The 14,391-nt window shown below is 40.0% G+C and overlaps 1 protein-coding gene across 1 annotated transcript in view; it reads right to left on the bottom strand.

Annotated features, from left to right (window-relative positions):
* Positions 1-246: 246 nt before the first annotated feature.
* LOC139729552 (acyl-CoA 6-desaturase-like) overlaps positions 247-14,391 on the bottom strand; it is a 31,636-nt gene continuing 17,491 nt past the window's right edge. The window contains exons 7-13 of the mRNA XM_071640477.1: positions 13,435-13,561; positions 11,280-11,356; positions 10,563-10,660; positions 6,882-6,978; positions 4,982-5,061; positions 3,154-3,279; positions 247-392 (exon numbers count right to left, since the gene is read on the bottom strand). Coding sequence (XP_071496578.1) covers positions 320-392; positions 3,154-3,279; positions 4,982-5,061; positions 6,882-6,978; positions 10,563-10,660; positions 11,280-11,356; positions 13,435-13,561 — 678 coding nt within the window. The 3' untranslated portion in view covers positions 247-319. The remainder of the gene's footprint in view (positions 393-3,153; positions 3,280-4,981; positions 5,062-6,881; positions 6,979-10,562; positions 10,661-11,279; positions 11,357-13,434; positions 13,562-14,391) is intronic.

The following is a 14,391-nucleotide window of genomic DNA, read 5'->3' on the forward strand; positions in this document are numbered from 1 at the left end:
ACCAGAAAATTATACATATATTAAAAAAAAAAAATCCACAGTGATCTCAACATTTACACAGTTATGATGCTAATAACACATACATTACATACATTTTCAGTGTACTTCAGTGGACTGGAACAGAGTTTGCTGTCATAGAAAAATCATCAACACATCCTAATTATGCTCTGGACCAAATTCTGACTGATTTAATTACACTTGTTCTCTAACTTTAAGAAACAGAACAAACAGCAAACCAAAATTTGGGAAGCAAAATTGCGCTATGCATACTCTAAAATTACATAATTCACCCACTGCTAAGTTTACCAGCAATTCATGGTTATTTTTCTTCATACTGATCCTGTAGATGATAGTACGCATCGTACCAGATCTGGCCCGAGGTTTTCAGGGACCTGAAAGAGAATGGCCACAGAAACAATAAAAACATCATCAAGACATCATCATTACCATTATCATCAATTTTATTATAATCATGATTACTATCATTATTATTTTTATGTTGCTGTTGCTGTTATTATTGGTACTATTATGTTGATGATGATGACAAAGACAACTATCATTACAATTATGATCATTATCATTAACCCGTTGAGGACAAGTCCCCGAGTATACTCGGGCAGGTGTCTAAAGGGAAATGCATGCTGTAGCAAACTCAAACCGTCCTCTACGGGTTAAAGGGATCGTATAGTTTTGGCTGAGACCTAATTTCAGGTTTCTAACATTTTTTTGTCAGATAATGAGAAACCTCTACGAAATATGAAAGAGCATGTAATTCCATGAGGTATTCAACTTTTATTTGATGAAAATTGGTTTTGAAATGGCCGAGATATCCAAAACAGAGCGATTCTAATAAGTGTGGGACCCACACTTTATTACGATCGCTTTGTTTTACTTTGTTTTTGGATGTTTCAGTCATTCCAAACCAGATTTTTATCAAATAAACTTTGAATTCCTCTTAAAATGGTATGCTCTGTACTATTTCATAAGTGTTTTCTTGGTATCTCGCTAAAAGTTAAAAGCCCAATTTTCATCTCCACCAATACTGTACTATCCCTTTAACATCATCATCATCAAACAATATGTAACCATCACCACTGACACTGTATGTGTGGTAGATTTTGCCATTATCATTATTCATTTTTTTTTTTGGTAATAGAATTTGACAAGTCAACTAATACTCGTAAAACATCACATCCTATCACATGAATGTGATGAATATCGTCTCCAGGGTGGAAAATCACTAATTTATATCCTGAATAGGAAATATACTTGCTTCTCATTTGTCACTACGGTTCTAAATCAAGAATTCATACACTTGTGAAATCGTCTCACAAGTCTCATTATTTGTGAAATATCGTACTTCGAAATGTATGGTGTACACAGTATTATTTTACAGCAACTGTTTGAAAGAATGACCTGCTGACCCCAATCCCCCCACTTAAAGAAAGGAGTGAAGAACTACTTTGCGTTCTGCCATCAGCAATGATCACAGTAACCTTGATGCCATGTAAAAAGCAAGTGGGGCTATCACAGTGACTATAATCACGAGGTGAGTAAACTCACATACATACAAATTAACACATGTTATGTCATTCCATCAATGCCAACAGAGACCTAGTAATCCTGGTCAAGGTCTACGGCAGGACTGCCGACACTGCCACTTTAAAATCAGGGAGTTTCATAAGAGCAATCATGATGATTCTTATCCACGTAATACATGAAAGACATACACCTTAATGGGGGGAGGGATTCCCAATAAGGGAGACTTTTGTATTCTTGTGTTAGGACAAGACAAGATACATTTCGTGCATAAGTTTTCAGGGAGCCTTTCGCAGGATAAGGGAGACTTGGTAGTTCTGCTGTCTTTTACTTTCTTTATCACTTCTTGGTTTTATTCTCCACATGCTTCACAAGAAGCACAGCGATGCAATATATAATATTTTATTGGCTTGTTTTTAAAGCAAGAACAGGGGGGTGTTTCATCAATGTTTGTCAGCGCTGACAACTTGAATCACAATAGTAACAGTCAGTGACCAGAGCATCTCAGCCAATCAAAATCAAGGATTTTGCTGAAATTGTCAGCGCTGACAGTTGTCAGCTCTGACAAACATTGATGAAACACCCCCCAGGAGAACAAAACTTTTCCTCAGCTCTGCAGCCCCCTTTAATACTCTATGGGCAGCATCTTTAACATTATTAGTACTGAATCCTCCCTGACTCATACATGTAGCAACATTGACAAGCATTTGGTTATCAAGAAGTTCACAAATAGGAAAAAAAATCTCAAGGGCCATATAAGAACAATTCCCGCCCTCCAGTAAATACCGGTTTGTGATAGGGTTAGAGTACAGATAAGGGTAGAATTGGAATTTGGCTTAGGGTTAGGAATAGGTTCAGGATTAGGGTTAGGGTCAGGGTAAGTGTCTGGGTTTATTGCCCTACAACCTTTTTGAGGCTAATACCTGAGATCCCTTGAAATGAAAGCAGGATCATTATCATTATTATTGTTATTATTATTATTATTTTTATTATTTTTATTATTGTTATTATGATTACTATTATCATTATTATCATTACCATACGAGCTGAAATTTTCGCGGTGGCTTTATTTTCGCAAATTTTGCGAATCGTCTTTGAACCGCGAAAACAACAACACGCGAAAATAACAACGCGCGAAAAACAAAACATGTTATGTATCCCATCCTGCGCTGTGCCTAGCTAGCCTTCAACTCGTCGACTATGCATGCACGTTGCACAGTACAGCTAGCTATAGCTGTTCAAAGTGCGTTCAGTCTACTCTTGCAGCTGCATTCTTGGTGTTCGCCTGTCGATGTCCGGCACAAATTTCAACAGTCCTTGTAAAGTATTTCTTTTTGATATTTGTTTTACTTTCAAATTGAGAAAGTACTAGTACTTACATGTGTAAGGTACTTATAGTTTAGACAGCTATAGACAGTTTTTTTTTGGGAGAGTTCAAGTAAGTTCAGTTAGACCTTCGCGACTGCGAAATTAACAACACACAAAAATGTCCTCCAAGTAGCAATTCGCGAAAATATCTGTACGCAAAAATTTCAGCTCGTACAGTACTATAATTATAAAATTATTTTACTATTATTATCAATCTTACTAATTTCTATTATTATTATTTTTTACCTGATGATGTCTGCAAAACCTTCCAGCAAAGTCTTGGTCTTGTATTCTACGTTGTGCTTTTTGCAGAGTGACTTGACATACGGGGAGATGCGGAACAGGTTGTGGCGAGGCATTGTCGGGAACAGGCTGGGGGAAAAAAAAGTACTTGGAGGTTCAGTACCACTGGTAAATGCATTAGTCAATCAAGTATTTTTCGTCCAAAACACTGGTCTCACACACCCTGGTTGCAACTTAGACATGAATTTGGGACTCCCCATAAAAATATACTTCTGTGGGGAGTTTTCAGTAGACAATGCTGTAAGCTCTGTGATGCAGGGAAGTAACCAACCTTGATAGACTGTGCCCTCTGGTCCGTTGTGCCTTGCAAACAATAACAAATGCATGACGCAGGAGCTCAGCGGACTTGCCACTTTCCAAGGTGCATATGACGCCACTAACAGTACTGTTCCTTAACCTGAATTGCAACATCAAGGATGACGCTATTCTGGCTGACTACTATTGTAAATTCTGGTAGATGCATACTGTGAAGTTTGTAACCATACCAACAGCAGAATTTTGCAGAAAACGCATAATTTAACACTCACCTCATATATTGAAACCTCCCTAGTATCTCTTCATGACAAAAGGATACAGCGTATGGCAGTTCACAGAGTCACAAACCCAGATACTTCATGGTTAAACATACCTCACAAACATGTGAGCCAATTAAAAGTTACATCTTCAATCTGCTAGGCACTACCTGGAAATTTGTTTTGAGAAATAAGGCTCAATATTATGTCCATTCTTCTCTCTCTCTCCATCCATCCATCCATCCATCTATCTATCTATCTATCTGTCTTACACGAGGTGCTGCAGAAAGTATCATTCATGCTCTGATATCATTTAGACTGGATTTCTGCAACTGTCTCCTTACTGGCCTGCCATCAACATCAATCAAACGCCTCCAGGCTGTACAGAATGCGGCTGCACGCCTTCTTACCGGCACCAAGAAGTCTGACCATATCTCTCCAATACTTCGTGAGCTTCATTGGCTGCCTGTGCAATGCAGAGTGCAGTATAAGATCTTACTGCTTACTTATAAGGCTCTCCATAACTTGTCTCCTGGCTATGCGTCAGCACTTATCAGTGTACGACAGCGACAACCAGGACTATGTTGTACTGGTCTGACTCTCCATGTTCCCAATACCCGCCTAAAGATGTATGGGGATAGAGCCTTCTCTCCTGTTGCGCCACGTCTGTGGAACTCTCTACCAGTCCAGCTTTGGAATTGCAACAGCCTCAATACCTTCAAGTCTGAACTGAAGACCTATACTTTTCCAGCAACTTTGTGAATGATGTGTGACATTTTGTGGGAGCTGGGCGCCTTTGAATGTTTCTACAGATAAATGGCGCTATATAAATGCTGTTTCATCATCATCATCATTATCTATCTATCTATCTATCTATCTATCTATCTATCTATCTACCTACCTATCTATCTATCTATCTATCTATCTATCTATCTATCTATCTATCTATCTATCTATATATTATCTATCTATCTATCTATCCATACCTCTGTCCAACTATGTATTCATTACTGCTGTCATTAGGGAGCTTTAGATTTTAGACGCGCGGACGTTCAAAGGGAAAAAAACATGGTCTGAGTGTGCGCAGTAGCGCACATCAAGTTGCTACGCACACTCAGACCATTTTTTTCCCCCTTTGAACGTCCGCGCGTCTAAAATCTAAAGCTCCCTATTATGTCCTGTCAAAAACAACAGACTGAAGGTATGACACAGTACAGTACATGCCAGAGATTGAAGAGCGTTCTGTGGAAGAGACTTACTGATGCTCTATCTGGAAGTTGAGATGTCCCGTGAACCAGTCGTTGAACCAGCTCTTCTCAAGGTTGCATGTGGCATGGAGCTGAGAAAAAAAAAAAGGTCAATGAAAGCATGCATATTCAAAATACACAAATGTACATTAAGTGAACTAGAAAAGCACTCCTTGGCCCGAATTCATGAAGGTGGTACAATTGAAACCATAGTTTAAACCATGGACAAAGACGGTAGTTCTTTATGGGGTGCCAAGTTTCGCGTGGCCCATTTCATTATGGAATCAGTTATTTTGTCGACGAAAATGACCATTTCTTTAACAAAGTGATCATTTCGTTGACGAAATATTACATTTCGTAACAAAAGTGGTTATTTCGTCAACGAAAAGACTGATTTCATAATGAAATAGGCCACACACACTTGGCGCCCCATAAAAAACTATGGTCATTGTTCATGTTTTAAACCATGGTTTCAATTGTACCACCTTCTTGAATTTGGGCCAGAGAGTGTAGATCTCTGCCAAGCAGCTCGTTTCCAACCATATTGTGATTTCCATCCTGTACTATTGACCGATTCTGTGATGCGCTATGTGTATTTTTGGCATGGGCAGCGCCATTACTCGGTGTCTTAGAAGATCCCCCCTTCCCACTCCCCACCCCTCTCCCTACATTAGCACGCGCGCAGAATGAAAAACTGATTTAGCCAATGGCCGTCTCGTACTGAGTGCGCGAATGCTTGCTTAGTGCGCGAACCTTTGTTACAAGTGCGCGATAAACATGTTGCCCGGGGTGGGGGAGAGCAGGGGGGGTCGGCTCAGACACCCACTGTGGCTGCGCCCAGTGCCATGAAATGTCTGCTGCCCTCAACGAACCCGAATCGGTCAATAGTCCTACAAGTGTACATCCTGATGGTGATCTGGATCACTACCAAAATTTCAATTTTAATCATCTGTTCTTTGTGTCATTTATCAACTTCTTTTGTCATCCAAATCTGTTCATAACTTTCTGACTTATTTAGCAAACAGACAGACACACAAACAAACAGAAAATTAACGCCGGAAAAAGCATAACCTCTTTGGCCAACTTAGCAAACCAGAATGGAAGCTAGTTTATATTGCTACTGCTGATACCAGCACTCCATGTCTAAATCACGGTCGTACAAAAAGTTATGAAAATCTGGTGGACGTGGTAAGTGGTAATTTTTTGGTCAATTTTGGTTTGGCCGTGCTCTGTACGGGGTATGGCCGTTGGCGGCTGTTCCACTGGTGAAGCAGTGCCTAACCACGTCCTGCCATGTGTATGTATGCGGAAAAATCAATTTGTCAGTGATATGCCGCTAAACACACGCTATTTCCCGTGATACCAACGCGTAACACGCGTCAGATGACCGTGCTCTGCCCATGACAGACCGCTAAACTTTCAAGTCTTATACCGCGTCTCCCCAAGTTTAATCACTGCCGGAACACGGACTATCACGTGTGTTTCATGTGTGTTGCACGTCTTTACCACGTGTGCCACCCGTGGTTGTCCGCGGACTAAGATTTTGAGCAGTTCAAATCTTTGTACCGCGTCCGATGTCATTCCGATTTTTTCCCACGTCCTGCCACATCTATAAATCGACCGTAGCTCGTCTTACACTCGACATCAACGCGAACAACATCGTCTGCTTCACGGGAGACCACTCTTAGACGGGTTTTGGCCGTGATTAAGCCATGAAGCGATGTGTGACCAGGGCTTAAGATCAGTGAGGCATAAATCAAAACATACTTTTCATGACATCGTAGACTTGTCTATCATGCAGCATAGATTTTTTTTTTTTAAGTACTAAATACTGCAACAAAATTAACAGGTGCATTTCTGCATAAGGAGCACTTGAGATGGGTGGGTCCTTCACATGTTATAGGGTACTCACCTGCAGCGCCAGCCACGGTCGTGCCTTGTCTTCATCAATCTCCATCGGTATGTGGTTGGACTGGGACACCCAAGTAAACCAGATGCTCTCCAACACACTGTTTGGTGCAAGGGGGGGGGGGGGGGATGGAAGATGGGGGAAATTGTGGAGTGTGGTAGTTAAACTGGATTCCCGCAGGCACATCGATGCTAGCATTCTGACGAGACTCTAGGTGTACGAGGCTACGCATCATCTCTCTTTCCAATAGCTTTTACAAGTCCATCAAATTTCATCTCAATGTACTACCCGTCACCAGAGGGGCATGGATCAGAATTACACATCTTACTACCCATAAATAAAGCAATGGGAAAACACAAATTCTGACCCATAACAATTTTGAAGGGGTATCCTTCAATTAAACTGGAATGGAAAGTACCATGTACGAACATCTGAATGAATGCATATATCATTTTTCTGTTTAAAATACAAACACATGCAGGCACATGATTATAAACTTGCTTATATGTTTGCTCAAGATGAAAATGCAGAAACACTGCCGCAACATCAAGACATAAAAAAATTAAAGGTCCGACTATATTTTTTTTTTCATATAAACTAGCAAGAATTTGACAAGAAGAATGGAAATTCTTCAAGTGTTTCAGAGAGGCTGTTTCAAACAAAAGAATGTATGAAGGTTATTTTTCACAAAATCTCCTGCTCTCCTGCTTGAGTTTGAATTTCTCCTCCTCAAGCTGTGTGTTCTTCTGCTTTCAATATTCTCTCCTGCTTTAAAGATCCTATATGAAGGGAATAAATGTTCGTAAAATTCGTTTGTAGATGAAATATATGTTGGTAATTGACCAATTATGCAAAAAGTTTGGCTCAAATCCCCGCAAGCATCTAGATATCCGCTATTTGCAAGTCCCAAACATCCCCCTCCCTCCCCCTCGAAAACCAGCCACAGTACGGGACTCCAAAAGTTGTGACGTCACGCCAGGGTAGTTAGAGCCACGGGCCCCGGATGCTCTGTAGAAAAGCATTTGGCATCGGGAAAGAATTTCTGTCAATTTTTTTTCAAAGTCTGAAATCTCTGCTATTTATACTTTTGACACCAACTCTTTACTGTTTGTCTACACTTAATAGTATTATCATGAACTGCTTCTTCTCAAACAATTATTTTGTATTACTATGATCTGCAACAAGCCCAAATTTCACACAATTATCACAATTTTCTCCTCATAGTTTTGGTGCGAAAGTAGATCCGGTCGGCCGTCGGTCGGTATGACGTATCACCTCGCAGCTCGTATCGTATGCATTGTACGTACGTACGTGCGGTTCACATTTGTATCATCGTAACTTTTTCATAGCGGTTCGTTTCGAAATTTCGCGTCGATCAATTTTGAGCTTTCACTCCTTCCGAAAATGGCCGAGAACAGTGAGTTATCAGAGTGATCTTTTTATGGACTTTGAGGAGTACGTTAGTGAAGAGGAATGAAGCGACAAAAGCAGAGAAGGGGACGAGAATATAGACGAGGACGATGGAAGTTGGGAAGATGTAAGCTGGGGAGAGGACGATGGAGAAGTGGGAGAGCAAGGTGCTGTCGACGTCAATCCAGCCGGGGAAGCAGCGGCAGGGCCACGGGTGCCGCAACCCTATGAGCCGCTGCCTTTCGATGGAGATGGAATGGCAAACGACGGGGATGCTCCTCGTCTCGATTTTAGACATATTCATTAAGACATATTTCAAATTTCATGGCGAAATGATGTTTCTATCTTGAGAAATTTAACTTTGAAATCACAGCAATATCACCCCATTTTTTTACGAGCACGCATGAAAATGTGACCCAAATCATGTTTGCAAACAACGCCGAAAAGCTGCATTCGCGTGTGGATCTCCAGCGATCAGATAATGAGCGTACAGCGGTTAGAAAATACGCGTAACAAGCGCAGAAGCCACTCCCCCTATGTGTTGTCATACCCTGTGTGCGCTGCGTGCGTACGTACGTGCTCGGTATTCAGTTTACATTCGATTCACATGTACCGTATTGAGCGCCCTACAACACGTACGAACCCCGCGTATGTATGCAGGCGCAGCTAGCTAGCAGCAGCTAGGCAGCCCCGCCGGTAAAATTCGGGGAGCCGAGCGGACGAGAGAGCATCGCGATTGCAAGCCAGGGCAGCCGGCATGGCGAGCATGGTTACGTTCGCACTTTGGCTAAGCGGACATGATTGTATTCACAACCGACTTCTCGGCTTTATAGTGCCAGTGACTCGAGCATCGCGAGTGCACTTTCGAAATATAAATGCCATATAAATGAACAACGATAAGATCATAACCAATCCACAAGTAAACTAATAATAGTAGACAGAAATTTAGTCTGGTTGTTTTGCAAGACGTACGTGATTTGTGAGCGTGACTGTATCCGATATGTACAGTACAGGGTGCGTGCTATGCTGTGATGCGTGTTGTAGGCCTATAGGAGCTATCGCAAGCGACACCAGCCCAGTTTCCTGCCTCGATATGCACATCATACACAACACATACACACACACACGTAGTGACACACACACACAGAGGTAGCTCTTTGCTGGCAGCATCTGGCGTCCGCACCGTACCGCGCGCTGGCACGTACAGAGTCGCATCACTCGCGGATTAATCTTTTACGCGGGACGTTATTTTTCCAACCAAAATAAAACTAAAAAAGTCCTCTCAAAATTCTAAATTTTCTGAATATTATGTGATGTATCAAAAAATCGTTCACTAGAACATTTTTTTCTAATAATTCTTAAACAAATTAGAACATAAAATCCATCATAAGAGAGCGATATGACGCAATTTTAAAGCTTTGACAGCACTGCATTTGCGTGGACATAAGAGGGAATACCCTTACGTGACATCATAATCTAGGGGTCTTGACTCAACGGGGAATAAGGCTTCGATATTTTGACGAAATTTGAACGCATATTCCTCAAAAACCAACCTTTTTAGGGGTTTGAAAGATGTGAGATAGGAAAGTATGGTTAATAAGCCTTTCAAAAACACAAACAGTCCAGTTTTTGGCGATCGGCTTCTTATGTGAACTTTAATATTCAGCTTTCTCCCGCCCAACTTTTAGTCTTCATGTTCTTGATGTGCACATGTTTGCGCAATCAGAGTTGCCTATTTGCTAGAGGGTCCATCTCTAGCCTGAGACTACTTGGAGTTGGAGTCTAGGCTTACTGTAAACGTCAATATTTTTGCGTGATTAATTTTTGGCGCTGAGCAGCTCAAAAACATATTCGTGTATTCTTGAATTAGTGCTGTGTAATATCGTCAACACATTCAAAATATTGCAACTGATTGACAAATTGCCCTACATCGATGTAAATAAGCACTGAATTGATCACTGTTTTTAAGTAGTAGCCACGATAAAAAATCATGGGCGTGCATATTTTTTATCATGGCTCCTACTACTAAAAAACACTGATCAATTCAGTGCTATTTTACATCAATGCAGAGCAATTTGTCAATCAGTTGCAATGAGAACATCTCGACGGAAGAATTTCATGAATTTGAATACATTCAAAATATATAGAGAAAATTGTGAAGATATTTTCACAGGTTTTAGAGGTCATGCTAGCCAAAATTAGTGCAAAATACGCAAAAATTAATGTACCATGAAAATTTCTGTGATTTTACAGTATCTCACACTGGATACTCACCGGAAGGTTTCATAGAAGAGGAGCAGCTGCCACCATGTCATGAGAGGGACGTAGCAGTAGAGGAACCGGATGTAGTACACCACGTTAAAGGCAAGGTCCTGAAATAAATCAACGACACTTGATTGTGACACTGAACGTAGTACACCAAGTTAAAGGCAAGGTTCTGAAATAAATCAACGACACTTCATTGAGACACTGAATGTGAATAATGCGCTCATGTTTTATGTACGATAAAACTGAAATAAAACTAACTGAAACAATCAAGCTGAAATTAGTCAAAAGGTGCTGAACAAGAGAAGAGAGAATAAAGATTGGATCTGGTGTCACACCACAGCAGCATACATTTAGTAAGTGCCTCTGTGCAAAATTGGAAGAAAGTTAAACACTATAAACATAAATGTTCAATACATGTACACTTGTATATATACCAAGAATGTATCTGTGTTGAGTTGACATGTCAGAGAGTGAACATTCTTCTGTGTGTTTGCCTGTTGATTTGTCAGTATACATGTTATATTTACAATGACTTTGTCCATCACTGTAACAAGACATACAGTTATATTTCTAAGTGGTACGTCAAAGAGATGTATACAGGCAAACATACATGTAAAGCATGATTACCTCAAGAGTCTGCAGAAGGTAAATCAGTGTCATAAACAGTTAAAATCATTTTCCTATCAATTAATAACAAAATACAAAAAGTTGATGGACACTTACGACCCACTCCCTTCGCTTAATCATGTGGCGGTAGATCATAAACTGGAAGTAGACAGGAAATAGGAGGGGAGGTCCAACTGAAAGGAAAAAAAAAAAAAAACAGAAACATAAATCTATCTTGACAATCATGTCACATAAGTCATAAATACAGTTGTATCTGGTCTCTGCTAACTCAACTGATATGCTACTTATACAGTTTCATGTGTGTCTAACCAATTCACCCATACTAACACAAGTAGGTGGGGCATCACTGCAAGATTGATTGGTCATGGTATAAAAAGCAGCATAAGCATAGCCTTTTGAATGCATAGTGAAATACCAGGAGGGCATTTCATGAAGTGTTTTGGTCAAATATTTTGCTGACAAACTGTTACAAGCTACAAAAATCCTTGCATCTGATTGGCTGAGAGCAACTTTGTAAGACAACTTTGTAAGACAAAATGCTTCATGAAATGCCCCCCAGGTAGTTACTTTCTTGTCAACCAAAACGTAGAATGATTCAATTGATCATCCATTCAAAGATCCCTACCCATTTTCTTCTCTCTTTTTTTTTCTTTTAAAATACAGTCTGAGAATAGAGAAAAGTTACATTGAAAGAGCTTTCTTTGAAACGATAACATTTCTGGAAGCAGGGTTTCAAAACTTCTTTATAATCATACAGTATGTGTTCTGGACATCAGACAAACAGTGTATGGACAGCTTCATCAACTAAAGGGTAAATGAAGCCTGCTGATCGTAATATCAATGTAAAAATCGAGTATAGTACGAATGTCGACATGAATCTGGGGTTTCATAGCACTTGCAGATTTCATTGGGACAAGAAGGTTGACCTGTTGCCTGGGAAATGGAAACAGCTTTCAAAGCATATCCCACGCACTTTTTTCCCCCCGTTTTTTTAGCATCATATCTTGTAAATAATTGATTTGCCCACACAGTGCAATATCCACTCATCTTCCAATCAAGCTGCATCTTTGATTGCATACTTTAATCTAACCAGGACACACTAAATATAGTCATGCCAAGTGCAAAGTCATCAAGTTTGTGATCAACACTAACTACAGTTAACAGATTATGACAGATATGACACTGAAAGGTGTATCTATGCAGGTCACATTCAGCATCTTCCTACTCACTTGAACTTTGTACACCAACTGACAATAAGTAATTAAGGTACCAAGTGGTAAAAAAAAAAGTTGAACTCTAGTTTATGTACCTACACAGGTAAGGTGTGTGTTCCTGTAAAAATAACATTGCAGGTGGCACTACACAATGTACATTGTAAAATTCATAACCACACACACATACACACAATTAAAGAACCCAAAGCACTTTCCCGCCCTCCCCCCCCCCCCATGCAGAAATACATTGTACAGATACAGTGCCTGTGTATTCATACTTCATGGTTCACTGTTTTGCGAAAGAGAAAGCACAACAAAACATGCACGCACCAAACTTACAACTGGACTCTATGCACAAAAGCACAGTAAGAAAGTACAAGAACTGCATGTAGGAAGCTATGTTTGGACACCATAAAAAGATGGTACAGTTTTGACTGGGATAATGGATTCTGATTTTAACTTTTTGCGAGATAATCAGAAACCACTTATGAAATATTGAAGAGCATACAATTCAAAGAGAAACTCATAATTTATTTGATGGAAAATTAGTTCTGAAATGGCTGAAAATTCCAAAAACAAACTAAACAAAGAGGTCCAAATAAAAGGAGGGTCGAATTAGGACCTCTCTGTTTTTTAGATTTCTCAGCTATTTCAAATCTAGTTCTCATCAAATAAATTTCGACTTCCTCTTTACAGGATTGTAGGCTCTTTGATATTTCAAGAGGTTTCATAAAAGGTTTCTCATTATCTTACAAAAAGCTGGAAACCTGAAGCCCCATCTCAACCAAAACTATACACCATTCCTTCAAAACCTAATTTCTCATTTCACATAGCAGGATGCCTTATTTCAGGCTCAACATGTACGTACATAAAATCTTCCAATACAAAAAGAGAGCACATCAATATTACAGGGGACTGTACTTTATGTATGGATAGCCAAGTTGCTTTATAGGGTGGAATGATTTTGCAGTGAATAAAATAGATTCATCTGCCTGGGTCTCTCTATTCAAAGCTGATCTGTAATGGCTGGTACGTACTGATGAAGAAATACTTGTGTTGATGATTGAAGGGCATGTTTGATTCTCCACTTTCAGCCACAGTGATGGGCATTTTCTCTCCCACGACAAAGAGCTTTTCGAGGCGAACATCTGGATCCTTGTTGATCTATATAAGGTATAAAGATTAAACAAAATGGATGACAACATAAATAAATCTCCTACGATGAAAATTGCTGTGTTGCATGAGTAATACAAGTATACAGAATCCTGCTTCCCAATCTCTTCCAGATAGCTGTTAACCCATGAGGATGAGTCCCGAGTATACTCGGGCAGGTGTCTATATGGGAAAGGCGTGTTGTAGCAAAACCAAACCGTCCTCAACGGGTCAACTGTGAATCAAGGAAAGTTCACATGCATTTTGATTTTGTGAATTTCGATGAGCCAGGATTCACGAAATTAAAATGCATGCACAAGTTCTCGTCTACACTATTTGCAATGAATGCCACCAACATATCGCAAGAATTTCATGCTGCGAAAAAGGCTGACGGCTCCAACTCATGAAAATCTCAAGTTGCAAAAATATCAGATTTTCATGTATGACACAAAAATGTAGAGGGTCCACGTATCCCAGCATGAAAGCTAAAATCATCACCATCATCATACCAGTTCTTATCTGGGTATGTCCATGATAACACAGGGGTGGCTGAAATCATCTCATAGCTCTTATAGCAATTGCTCTCACACCTTCTTGCCATCTCTTAATCTCAGAAATATCAAAGTTAAAACATATGTGACCCGCTACAACAAAAGGATCCTAAAGTCGCTGACGGGCGAGCCAAGCATGGCCCAGAAAAATGCTATTTTCAGGCCTTTCCTTTGATCATTTAGCTTCAAAATTTCGGCAGATGATAGAAGATACATTAGACTACAAGATTATGTTAAAAACAGAAATCCGAACGTTTTGACAGATTTTGGTAATCTGACTTCAAAACGATA

The sequence above is a fragment of the Diadema antillarum genome, unplaced genomic scaffold (genome assembly GCF_040938485.1).
Source record: "Diadema antillarum isolate AM-2024a unplaced genomic scaffold, OU_Dant_1.0 seq00000246_RagTag, whole genome shotgun sequence".
NCBI lineage: Eukaryota > Metazoa > Echinodermata > Echinoidea > Diadematoida > Diadematidae > Diadema > Diadema antillarum.